Source organism: Phacochoerus africanus, chromosome 2, assembly GCF_016906955.1.
Source record: "Phacochoerus africanus isolate WHEZ1 chromosome 2, ROS_Pafr_v1, whole genome shotgun sequence".
NCBI classification, from domain to species: domain Eukaryota; kingdom Metazoa; phylum Chordata; class Mammalia; order Artiodactyla; family Suidae; genus Phacochoerus; species Phacochoerus africanus.
In genome coordinates, this window is record NC_062545.1 from 232,587,409 (window position 1) to 232,600,546 (window position 13,138).

The following is a 13,138-nucleotide window of genomic DNA, read 5'->3' on the forward strand; positions in this document are numbered from 1 at the left end:
CAGACTAAACTGATTGATCCAGGAGCACAGCCTCATCAGGCCTGAGAAGCTCATGAGAGGAACAAGAAAGGCCCAGAGAGTCCCAGAGCTTGAAAGGGAATGGAGTCAATGGCTGTGCCCTAGAGAAGGACCCTGGAAATGCCCCGGCACTTGCTTCCCCAGTTTTTAATATTCAGTTTTTTTTCATTTCATTGGTAACAGTCCATCCCCCACAAGTCCCCTTTTTGTAGGAACCTCTGTTATGCCAGAGGTTGAAACATTTAGTAACATAATAGCTTTGCTCCACTGACTCACTGAAAACCTCTCTCTGCCTTCTCCATCCTGCCAGCTCTCTCTCCCTGCAGCCCCACCCTTGAGAGTTCTTACAAGGAGCTTTTGTGATTCAGGTATCATGGAAAAAGAGAAAACAAAGGGTGATACGGATTGGAAAACATCTTTTTTTTTTTAAGTGTTTTTCTTTCTTTTTCTTTTTCTTTTTCTTTTTTTTTTTTTTTCCTAGGGCTTTACTAGGGCTGCTCCCATGGCATATGGAGGTTCCCAGGCTAGGGGTCTAATCGGAGCTGTAGCCGCCGGCCTAGGACAGAGCCACAACAACGCAGGATCCGAGCTGTGTCTGCGACCTACAGCACAGCTCACGGCAACGCCAGATCCTTAACCTACTGAGCAAGGCCAGGAATCGAACCCACAATCCCACGGTTCCTAGTCGGATTCGTTAACCACTGAGCCAGAAGGGGAACTCCTAGAAGCCATCTTTAAAGGAAAAAAAAGTCTGTTTAGATCTTCCCATCATTTTTTTTTTTTTTGTCTTTTTGCCTTTTCTAGGGCCACTCCCGTGGCATATGGACATTCCCAGACTAGGGGTCTAATCAGAGCCGTAGCCCCCGGCCTACACCAGAGCCACAGCAACTTGGGATCTGAGCCGCGTCTGCAACCTACACCACAGCTCATGGCAACCCCGGATCCATAACCCACTGAGCAAGGCCAGGGATCAAACCTGTAACCTTATGGTTTCTAGTCGGATTTGTTAACCACTGCACCATGACAGGAACTCCATAGATCTTCCCATCATTTTTTGACTGGGTTGTTCTGTTGTTGAGTTGCATAAGGGCTAAGACTTTTTTTTTTTTTTTTACATTATTTTTCACCCAACTCCATTGTTAGATTTTTCCATCCTCTATCTGCTGACAACACTGCAGCCTCAAAACTTTCATCCTTTAACTCCGTGCTTTAGAAATGTGGTTCTTTGGGTACTTAAGATACTGGTGACTGATTTGAATCAGAGGATATCTTTGTTTCAAATGTCTTTAACATCTAAGAAGAAAAAGTGGAGTTCTTTCCTCCTCTCTTTTGGACCAAGGCCCTGAAGTGAAATGGCTGATTCCCAGATTGGGAAGAGTGGTTCCAGATAAGCCTGGAGAATGGAGTTATGACTGAAGGTAAGGAAGCGTTCCAAAAAGGATAGGGGCACGTCTCAGTGACACAACAACTACTATGTACATCAGGTACAATTTGAGCACCAAAATGATGCAAGTTAAAAACCATTGGCACAATATTGTAAATCAACAATACTTAAATACAGCAAGTTAGAAAGAAAAACATCAGGAGTTCCTGTCGTGGCTCAGTGGAAATGAATCTGACTAGTACCCATGAGGACGCAGGTTTGATCCCCGGCCTCACTCAGTAGGTTAGGGATCCAATATTTCAGTACGCTGTGAACTGTGGTATAGTTCACAGACCTGGCTAAGATCCTGCATTGCGGTGGCTGTAGCGTAGGCTGGCGCCCGCAGCTCCAATTCGACCCCTAGCCTGGGAACTCAGCTCTGAGCCTGGACCTTTAGACTGAACTAGGCCAAGGAGAAGGAATATGGGCATATTTTCCATTTTGCTCCTTTGCCTCCTCAAAGAGCCAGAAAATTCTGTCATTATTTGCACCATTTCTCTAATAGACTTCCAGCCCAGGAACATGAGAGCTAGTTCTGAAATGGCACTGTGTTATAAGCAATGCAGCACAACTTGTGGGAACTCAGATTTTTCACCTCTTTAGCATAAGGAGGGCAAGAGATTTTAAAAGTCAGCTTAAGGCTCAGAAAACAGTCCAAGAAAATCAAAGCAAAACATTTCTCTTAAAAATATGGCCAGGACAATTTAGACAAACTCCTAGTGACCTCCAAATGGTCAACTAAAAGGGAAATGACACCCTACCAGTGGCAAAAAAGGCTCAAAACAGAGCAATGCTAGCTGGCATTTACCACTGACAGTGAGAAGTTAGACCACAGTTAAGAAAAGGCAGAGTCAGGTTTGAACCCAAGCAAACAGGCCTAAGAACCCATGTTTTTAATCCCTGTACCAGCATAAGGTAAATGCCAATTTCTCAGTTAACATTCCTTCCAGACAGTTCCAACAGGAGGCCTCACCCCAAAGTAAGCTATCAGAGTTGCTGGAGACACTCAAGCAACACTTCCCAAAGCCTCATTCAAGACCAAAAATCAATACAAGATCACATTTCTTTCCATTTAATTGCTATTGTCCAGACACTTTCTTCCTACACTGAGTGAGGCTCATCAGAGTCCTTATCAGAATTCTTTTGTCCTACCTTTAGCTGAGGAACAGATGAGGAACTTCTCTAGACTAAATTCACTCATCTCCTTCCACTGAGGGTACCACACTGACATCTTGTGAAAACTAGCCCCAAATGAACAGCAGCTCTGATCCTTCCCTGTGGACGCTGACCCATGCTTTTATTAAGCACGAACAGGATAATGGCCCACGGAATACACTTTGGAAACATCCCTCAAGTCATTTCTTTGCAACAGTGTGCTTCCTTGTGAAGGAGTTGGTGGCTTTCCAGATCATCCCACGCTCCCCACATAATCTCCAACTCCCATTTGCAAAATGGAGTTTTCACCTGAGGTATCTGGGCAGTGGTTCATCTAATGCACTCATTAGACAGGCTCAGGTGATTTTTATTTTTCACTCAAATTTAATGACTTCAAACAAAACGGCATTCCACAATTCCTGTCTCTTCAGTGTCATCACCTCCTTCTCCATCTTAAGAACTACAATATGTCATTCGAAAAGATACATGCACCCCAACGTTCACTGCAGCACTATTTGCAATAGCCCAAACATGGAAGTAACCTACATGTCCATCGACAGAGGAATGGATAAAGACAATGTGGTACATATGAACAACAGAGTATTATTCAGCCATGCAAAGAATGAAATAGTGCAATTTGCAGCAACATGGATGGACCTAGAGATGATAATACTGAGTGAAGTCATAGAATGACAAATATCATATCACTTATATGTGGAATATAACAAAAATGATAAAAAAAAAAGAACTTATTAAAAAACAAAAACAAACTCAGAGATTTCAAAACCAATCTTATGGTTACCATAGGTGAAATCATTGCAGGGAGGCAAGAATTGGGAGGGTAGAAATAACATATAGACACTATTGTATAAACTAGACAATTAACAAGAACCTACTGTATAGCACAAGAAAATCTATTCAATTGTTTGTAATAACCTATATGGGAAAAAAGAATGGATATATTTTTATGTATGACTGATTCTCTTTGCTATACACCTGAAACTAATACAACACTCTAAGTCAATAATACTCCAATAAAGTTAAAGAAAGAAAGAACTTTAAGTGTGCCCTACTTCCATACAGAGTGAGGAAGAAACCAGAGGTTGGTTTCAAAGTCCATCCATGGGGTTTTGGACAGTTCCATGTGGTATGGAAACTTTCTAACAGTTTCTGAGTGACTAGCACTGAGATGGTGTACTAGTCACAGCTGAGCACAATGAAAAGGGGAGTCCCGGAGGTCTCAGTAGTGCCACAAGGGACAGGAAGAGGGTGGCAGCAAGGGCCTGGAAGGCACAAAGAAGGATTCTTGATCACCAGGATTAAGTATGACTTCCAAGGCAAACTAGCTACTTACAAACATCCCTAGTCTAGTTTGAGTATAAATAAATGCAAGCATCTTAACTCCAAAGAGGCTCATTACCAGTATGGTATGGCTCAGCTTACTGCTTAGTTTTCCATTTGTCAAGCTCCTGACATATTCCAGACACTGAACTTCACACACTGACACAAATCAAAGTATGTCACTATGAAAGAAGCCTCAGCCTGTCCTCACAAAGAAAAAGTATGCAGCTAAAGCCAAGCCTGCTTTGGGGTCTGGGGCAAGAGGACAAATGAGGGTCTGCATCGTTAGTTTAAGGGGACTCATAGAATCCTACTTTCTTGGCAAATGTAGCTCTGTAACAACCTCAAAGGTCAGATACAATGAGAATTCTCAGACCCCTCAGAGTTCAGGGCCAAGTGTGAAACAGCAGCCCCAGCCAATGGACAAAACCTCCTCCCCTTCCCACCTAGACACCATCTCTTCCCAGGGAGCCCTCTTGGGCACACCAGTAGACCCCTCAGCCCACATGTCCAGGCTCATCCACAACCCCAGCACAGCTGCCCTGCTGGGCAATCCACAGAGGTTGGGCTCTGCCCCCCTACTTCAACAGAGCAGGCTTGGGGCCTTTGGGCAGGAGGTCTGGAGCACGGTGGGCAGTGTGCACTCTGGGTGGGCATTCCAGTCTCCCTGCAGACCCGTAGCCCAGTGGGGAGGGGCACAGCCTGGGGAAGGCCTCTCCCTGTCCCCCTAAACCTAAGGAATGATTATAGAGGGTTTCCCTTGCCTGGGTCTGAATGTAATACTATTTTTCCATCCAGCCATATTCTTTCCTTGAAGCCTTATGGGAGGGTGGCTTCTTATATTAAAGATGAATAAACTAGTCTAAGAGAGGATTCCTGTCTGGAAGCAATGAAGGAAAAAAAAAAAGGTGAAATATTTGCAACTCTCTAGAAAGATTTAACAGCTAAATATCCTGGTCTGAAAGAAGATAAAGGTACACTTTCCTCAAACAGCTAATGGACTGAACAGGGTTCTGCAAGTCAGCAGAGGCGGGATCCTGCCCGACAGGATACACTGACTAACCTTAAGTTTCTCTTGATGTTTTTGAAAGTGGGTGTGCTACCCAGACCTGGGCAGAGGCTAAAAAATTAGCCCAACAAGAATTAGCCAGGGCCTCTGGGCGAACAGAGTCCCAACCCTAGGAACGAACGCACTCTGAGTCTGAGCTGAGCAAGGGAGGTTTGGGACTTTGACCAACAGAAAGGCCTCACCAAAGGGATGCCCCAACCCCCACCCCCCGGAGGCCAGGGCAGAGGTGGTCACAGGCTGGAGAGTGGCTAGGGCTTGGGCTTCAAATCCACGACTGCCCGGTATCTGCTTTGCCTTTTCTCAGTCAGGGCAAGTTCGTCAATTTTCTGTCCTCCGTTTTTAATTCTCTAAATTAAAGAGAATTATCTGGATTATCTACCTCCAGCACCCCGCGGCGATGCTTGTAAGAATTTAGCGCAGTTCTGCACTTGGTAAGCGCTCGATCGGCGGTACTTATTTAGACCTGAAAGTCCAAGAACCAGAGCTGGCGCTGAATACTAGACGTAGATCAAGCAGCTCCCCTCACCGACCCCCAAAATCCGAGATAAAGTTCTGTAGAGGCTGTTCGAGCTGGGGGAGGAGAGGTGCGGTGGATGAGGCTTTAGAAAAAGGCAAACCAGAACAGGTAGGGGAAAGCAGACAGAGTCAAATGCTAAGTCTAGTCCTGTTCGGGGGCAAGGATGGGGGAGCCTTCGAAAGTCGCCCACCTGGAAGTGGAAAGCACGGGCGCCTATGGATACAACTTGCTCCCATCCGTGAGTCCCGGGAGAGGAGGCGGAAGCCGCGCTGCACCCGGCTCGGCTCCCGATACTCCAGGCCGGGACCTGGGCGAGGGAAACGCCCAGGGCTCAGGGGTCGGGGAGACTCAGCCACTCACCCAACAACAGCAGCTTTAGCTCGCGGCGCGCGTCCTTCTTGTCCCGGCGAAGCTGCCGCTCGATCTCGGCGCTGATGCGCTGGGACTCCTTCTCCTCCGCGGACAGGCAGCAGCAGCCGGCCATGGTGCGCCCTGCGCCCGACGGGCGACGCGGTCTTGAGCGCCCCTTTGCTCCGCTGGCTGCTTGCCCCGCGGATCCCGGACGGCACCCGGGTTCGGAGAGAAAAAAAACGGGGGTCGAGTCGAATATCAGAGTAAAAGATCAGTACCCCTGGGCTCAATCCCTCGTAAAGGGTCGGCTGCGGGGCGGGGAACGAATCCGGAAACGCTGAGAACGCTCAAGTGCCCACACTCGCTCAGGGGAGGAGGAGGGCAAAGCGAGGGACAGCGTTATCGGCCCCCGGATGACTAGCGCGCCCCTTGGCAGTGGAGCTCGATGCGTAGTCTGGGAGCTCAGAGCGTTCGTGAGAAGTTGGGGCGTCGGTGCCGCGGTGAGAGAGAGATCTCCCAGGCCTCGGGGTGTCCCAGGCAGCCGGCAGGCACGGCGTGGGTTGGAGGCAAAGGTCCTGGCTGTCCCTTTCCTGCAAAGTTCTGAAAACCTCAGCAGTGACCGCAGCGTAAGACCAAGTGGAAAGGTTCCTGCTGGCGCTTGTAGCTCTAATTGGCAGAAGGAGGCGGAGCGTCTCGAACCCGCAGCCCTGGCGTCGGCCCGAGCTGGCCCTCGGGGCACGCCAAGCCGATGGCGCCTGTGGGACTAAAGGGGTGAGCAGGGAGCTGGGGCGCGGAGTCGGGAAGCCTCGATCTTGGACATCAGCCCCCACACCTGCCTCCCCGACGGTGGCGTCCCAGCGGGGGGAACCGCGCTGGCTGAGGCGGCAGTAATCAGTGCTCCTTGGCCTCCAGGAGCTCCTTGTCTGGGTTCGGCTTCCGACAGGTGAATGAGGTTTGCCAACTCCCAGCCTCAACTCCTCGCAGCTGCAAGAGGAGTAAGACGAGCGTCCACAGCGAGACACAGCGCCTCAGGGACGAAGTTTAGCTCTCCCGGCAGACTTGAAATTGAGGCTGTCACACCAGCCTCAGCACCACGCACATCGCGGTTTCCTAGACGGCCTCCTACCGCTACCCGGAGGCCGCAGCCCGGCTCGGCCTCGGCCAAAGCCCTTGGTCAACTCGGCAGCCTGCCTGCGAGGTGCGGCTGGACCTGAGCCCGCTGGCGCTGCGCTCAGAAAAGCAGCTGCCCCTGGGTTCAGCTAAATAAGAGAAGTGTGAGAGCGGAGGATAAATATCCTCCTGGCCCCTTCCTACCGACGGAGGAGGAGGGCTGCAGATAGAGGAAATGAAAAACGGCTGGCTAGTTTGCATTTTATGATGGGAAAGACTCCCGCATTGTAAAGAGAGGGCTGACCAGTTTCCAGAAGCACCTGGCATGTTCCCTGCACCAGCCCTGAAGCCTGACAGCTGCCTTACAAAGGTGTGTCCACATAGCCACATTGGCCTGTCTCCTGGAACCTCCGGATCTCATTTGAGCTGCATTAATAAAAACTTAAAAATTAAAAAGCACCTCTTTGTAGTCAAATGGCACGTATTACAACATCTGATTTTGTCTTCTGTGTACATTCTGAGGCAGAGGTCCACGGGAAAAGTAGAAATGAAAAGGTAAAGGGAGAGGATCCTGTCTTCCGCAGAAATGTACTTTTTTTTTTTTCCTTCTCTTCCAGTCAGCATGTGCCATGTAGAAACTTTATATAACATTAGGCAGTTAGCTAATGCTTCTTCTATCAAGAACAAGCCTAAGTGCCTTTCTTATGAGTAGAATATACTGAGTCCAAACTAAGGAGCGTATTAAGTGGAGAGAATTATATGTGTCATTATATAAAGCACTTGGCATTACAGTGCCATCTGACTTCAAGGACTTATTATTTATTTTACAGTTTAGGGAATGTAGAAGAATCCAGCATTAAAAATGAATGTGCATACATTCTTAAATGCATGACTTTTTAGTTTCCTTGTAGGCATAAATTGACAGTAATAGTGACCCCTACAGGAAAGCTCCTGGACATTTCTTAACTTGATCCTTAGCCATTTAGTCACACATTTCTCTCTTGCCTCTTACAAATTCATTTACAATTTGAGAATAAGACCTCTTAGCTTCTCAAATGAATAATGGCATCATAATTACTAGTATTTTTAAATGATTAAAATTAGGGCAAATTTGAACTCCCAAGTTAACTGGAATAACTGATTTGTTAGGTCTAAAGTTGCTAAGATTTCCAGAAAGATATGGATTATGGCAAATCTGCAAAACTTTCCTGGGCTAGTCACCTTGGCAGTATGTAGCTGAAGCCTTAAACCTGTCCATCCCCTTTGGCCAAACCAGTAGTTCTCCCCTTGAGAAATAATCAGAGAAGCTATGATTTATGTGCAAAGATTTTATTTCTAATAGCAACAGTAACTCAAAACAATCTAAATGTCCAACAAGGGGGAATAGATCAACAAATTATGGTATATCCATACACTGAGATATTATATAGTCATTAAATATGGGAATATGTAACAAACATGTGAATAACAAAGAGTGGGGGGAAAAAAACCTCAGGCTATAGTGAGTGTAAAAATACAAAAATGTAAACAATAAGATACAAATTTTATTATGAAAACACATATTGGTTTTTTTTTTTGTTTTGTTTTTTTAGGGCTGCACATGAGGCGTATGGCAATACCGGATCCTTAACCCACCGAGCCCATCCAGGGATCAAACACACATCCTCATGGATACTGGTCGGGTTGTTGCTGCTGAGCCACAACAGGAACTCCCCACATACGCATTTTTAAGCAACTAAAAGGACATAAGCAAACCAGGTAGTTTGCTCTGAGTCATAGCTTTTTGGTTGGTTTTAATCCTCTGATACAAAGTTATTTGGGGCAGCTTGCATATAGTAATCTAGGCTCCACTTTCATCAGCTATAAAATGAAAGTAGATGAACCAGAATAAGCTCACAAGGATATCCCAACTGTAGCAGACAATTATTTCTTTGATGATTTCCACACTTATAAGATAATTTAAATGAACCATAAACCAAAAGTTGTTATTGACCAGTGGAAACTAGAGAGAATTGTAATACTAGATTATCACAAGTCAATTATTTTTATACCTCTATTTTTTAATTTCCATCTCTGTTTTCCCTATCTTAGGATCTTTGGGAGGGATGGGAATAATTTTAAGTTATTGATTCTTTTGCAACACTTTTCTAGGAAGGGGTAGTTTTGAAAAGAGTTATCAGTAAAAAAGAACATTTGTTTTCTTAAGTTATTCCCAAAGTGCTACAATTCCATTTCATTCCTCTTGAAGATCAGAGCCTTTTCTGATACATGACTTTTCAAATATCTGCCAAGTGCTACACTGCAAGGGTGCTGCTCTGAATGTCCACTGAATCCATGCCAAGCCTATTAATTGGCACTGGGAGCTCAGATACTTTATGTAGGCCACAGTCTGGTAGAAAGAAGTAAGACTGAGACCTTGAAATCTGAACCCAGGCCTCTTAGCTTCCTCCCAGAGGGCAGATAGTGAGAGTACAGAATTCCCTGGGTGGCTTCCCACAGCCTACAGATGTGCATAGTGGGATCTTTAGAAAACACCTCCCCTCAGCTGAGCCTCATCGCCCATGACCTGGAACTTGGGGCAACTATAACTACACGTTCTCCCCACCTCTGTGTCTTGGCTCATGCTGTTCCCTCTTCCAAGAGAGCTATTTCTCAACCCATACAAAGTTAGGTAAATTCCCAAACATCTTTTCTGAGAAATCATCTCCACCCCTTGTCAGTCAGACCCACCTTTGACTGCTTCCTCAGCACCTCCTATGTTCCTCTGTTCAACATCTCGCTCAATTACACTTGTTCGTTTCTTCTCTAAATCTATTAGTTACTCACAGGTAGAGAGGTGGGGTTTTGTTGTTTTGTTGTTTTTTTTTTCCTTGTTCATCTTGGTATTTCTAAATTAATGAAATTTATTTGACTGAATAAAATTGAAACCAAAAAGAATCAGCCTAAGGTAAGAAAAAGAAACTGGAAGAGATAACAGAAAGTTACTGTGGTGGAAGACAGTGAAAAAAACAAGCAAGTTCACAACAAATCAATGTATGATTTAAGAAGGACTTTGTCCTCAGCTTGCCCCCTTAGAGAGAATGAGAGCCCTGTTTCTAAGGAAATTCCAAGGAAATGTGCAAGTAGAGAGCTGGAAAGATGCTATTCTCTTTGACAAATGTAGCATCTTGGAATTTTAACAAGTAGCAGAGAATAAAAACATGACCTTGAAAAATTTCATAAAGTTAAAATAGCACTAATAATAATACACTTATGCTGCTCTGTGACTGCAGATATGCCGTTGTGACCCCCTTCCTGGATTGTGGTTAGCATTTTTTTAAAAGAAAAAATAGAATATCAATAGGAAAATCAAAGTATGCTACACAACATTTTTGTTCCAGTTGTATGCATAAATATCAACTCTCTCTCTTTTTTTTTTCTTTTGTCTTTTGTCTTTTTAGGGCTACACCCATGGCATATGGAGGCTCCCAGGCTAAGGTCAAACTGGAGCTGGAGCTGCCAGCCTACACCAGAACCACAGCAATGTGGGATCCTTAAGCCACTGAGTGAGGCCAGGGATCGAACCCGAGTCCTCATGGATACTAGTTGGGTTCATTAGCCACTGAGCCACTACAGGAACTCCCATAAGTGTCAGTTTTTAAGCAGACCAGACATCAATGCGATTTGCTTGTCCATATCCTACATGGGTTGGTCTGAATGATTCCCAATTTCAATTCATTTTTCTGAAACCAAACATTCCCAATTTTTTATTTAATTTTCTGAGCCCAGTGTTCCCTAAAAATAGTTTGAGTCCTTCTCTTCCCTCACCACTCATCTCCAGTTTTGATGAACGTGGTAGGTAAGAGTTGATGCAGTGGTGATGGATATTTAGTCAAATAGGTAATAATTGTAGCTGGTGGCTGAATGTACTTAACATCTATTTTTCTAAGGCAGGCAACATGTCAACATGTTGCTCCAAAATATTTTCTGCCTGAAGGCCAGAAACTGTTTATTATATAATAACTTCTACTGGAAAAGGCTAGAATTATAGGCAATGAAGCTGCCTTCAAACACCCAAGACTGTGAGTGGACAGCAATCATTATTGTTTGTTTTCGAATCTGACTTTCCGTGGGAATTAGGTATCTCAAGAATTTAAGAAGTAAAAAGAGGAGTTTGGGCATTTTTTATTTTGCTTTTCTTTTCCTTTTTTCCTAAGTCTTCCCCTCTTCCACTTAGATCACTCTCCTCCTGAATGAACAAATGTTAACAACCTCGTATGTTTTCTTCTTTTTATGATTTTATAATCATATATAAGCTTAAAAACATTTATTAATGTAAACAAGCATATGCAGAGGGAGTTTGTCATCGTTAGTTTAAAAAAGGGGACCATATTACGTGAACTCTGTATTTTACTTTTCTCATCTTGTTGCCGAACTATTGGCTACTTCTATACACCGATGCCAAATAGAAACTTAGAGACAGAGTTGGAGGAAACAGAAAAAGTAGCTTTAATTGCCAGGCAAGGAGGGTAATATAGCAAGCTAATGACTCAAGGACTGTGCCCCTCCTTGGAGGGGGTAGTGAAGAGTCTTAGAGTGTTTGAGGAGCAGGGCATGATCAGCTCATGGATACTGTCCTCATTGGTGGTTGATGAGGTAACTGGAGTCTGTGTCATCAACCTTCTGTTTCCGACTGTCTGGGGTCTGTGTGCTTGTGGACAGCACACAGCCAGTTGATTTCTTCCACCCGCTGGGGGCTTCAGCACCTGCAAAACAGCTTCAAGGACATGGCTCAGAATATCATGACGTCTAGTCTTTGAAGAAATGAAGGTCCTTGACTTTGTTGAATGGTTGAATTATTATTACTGTTTTCTTTTCACTTCCCTGATTAAACTAGTTCTTTGATTAAAGTGCTTATAGAGATAAAAAGGCAAGTGGAGGACGTTGAGTGGGGGGGTCCACTCTGGGAAGGCCTCACGGGGTCCTGCTAGGTTACAGTCTCACCATACCTTATGGGAATCTAAGTAAACTCTTTCTAAACTCTGATTTAGTCTTTCATCCCTTCATACATAATACTCCACAGTGTGAAAGGACCATGTTTTATACATCTTTTCCCCTCTAAAGGACATTCACTTTTATTTCCAATTTTGGCCACTAAAAACAAAGTTGTAATAGCATCTTTGTATATAAATCTTCATGCACTAGTGTTTTCATTTCTGTGGGATAGATTCCCAGGGAAAAGCCTGTTGAATTGAAGTAAATGTACATTTTTCACTTTCATAGATGTGGCTAGATTCCTTTCCAAAAAGACTGAAATAATTCGCATTTCTGCCAAAAATAGGAATATCCATGTCCCTACCAGCAATAAATATTACCACTCATTAATTTTTGGCAGGCTGAAGGGATTCAAATAATATTAAAGTGTTGCTTTACTTTGTGTTTCCCTGACTACTCATGAATTTGTACATTTGTTCATTGCTTGTTAGTATTTGCATTTGTTACCCTGTGAATTGTCTATTTACATCATTTGCTCATTTTAAAAAATTGGGTTATTTGTCTTTTTCTTGACAATCTGTAAGAGCTCTGCAATATTATATATCAACTTCCTGTCATCTGAATTACAAATTTTCAAATATGTTGCTTGTTTTTTTTTTATCATTTTTAATGGAATCTTTTGCCATACAAAAATTACTTTTACATATCCAAATATCTTTATTGTCTTGCATAGTTTCTGGAGTCCCAATCTTTGTAAAGAAGGTCTCTCTGGAGTCCTCTTGAGGTTCGGGAGTTAAGGATCCATCATTGTCACTGCAGTGGCTTGGGTCACTACTGTGGCACAGTTTCAATATCTAGTCTGGGAACTTCTTCATACCACGGGATTGGCCATAAAAAAAGTCTCTCCATTTCTAGATTGTAAAGGCAGTTTCTTAGATTTTCTTGCAAGCACTTTTATTATTTTATTTTTTACATTTAGATATTTAATCCATCTGGTGTTTATTTTTATAAAATATGTAAGAGAGAAACACTAATTTTATTTTCTTCCAGATGGTTAGCCAGCTGTACCAACATCATTTATTGAACACTCCATCCTTTTTCCAATGAATTCATCTTCAATCTTTGTCATGTATTATACTCTGATATTGACTAAGATCCATTTATTTGAGTCTATAGAATT

At 43.9% G+C, this 13,138-nt stretch overlaps 2 protein-coding genes across 3 annotated transcripts in view; both read right to left on the reverse strand.

Annotated features, from left to right (window-relative positions):
- GNA14 (G protein subunit alpha 14) overlaps nt 1-6,605 on the reverse strand; it is a 203,068-nt gene extending 196,463 nt beyond the window's left edge. The window contains exon 1 of one of the 2 annotated variants that reach the window (XM_047767805.1): nt 5,884-6,605. In XM_047767805.1, coding sequence (XP_047623761.1) covers nt 5,884-6,007 — 124 coding nt within the window. In that variant the 5' untranslated portion in view covers nt 6,008-6,605. The other variant, XM_047767806.1, reaches the window with a different exon arrangement.
- On the reverse strand, nt 5,229-7,311 carry LOC125120824 (uncharacterized). Its single transcript, XM_047769236.1, has 3 exons — nt 7,189-7,311; nt 6,974-7,133; nt 5,229-6,901 (listed from the first exon to the last, which is right to left on the reverse strand). Exons 1-3 carry the CDS (start codon nt 7,309-7,311, stop codon nt 6,240-6,242), a joined length of 945 nt encoding a protein of 314 aa, XP_047625192.1. The 3' UTR covers nt 5,229-6,239.
- Between the last annotated feature and the right edge of the window lie 5,827 nt (nt 7,312-13,138).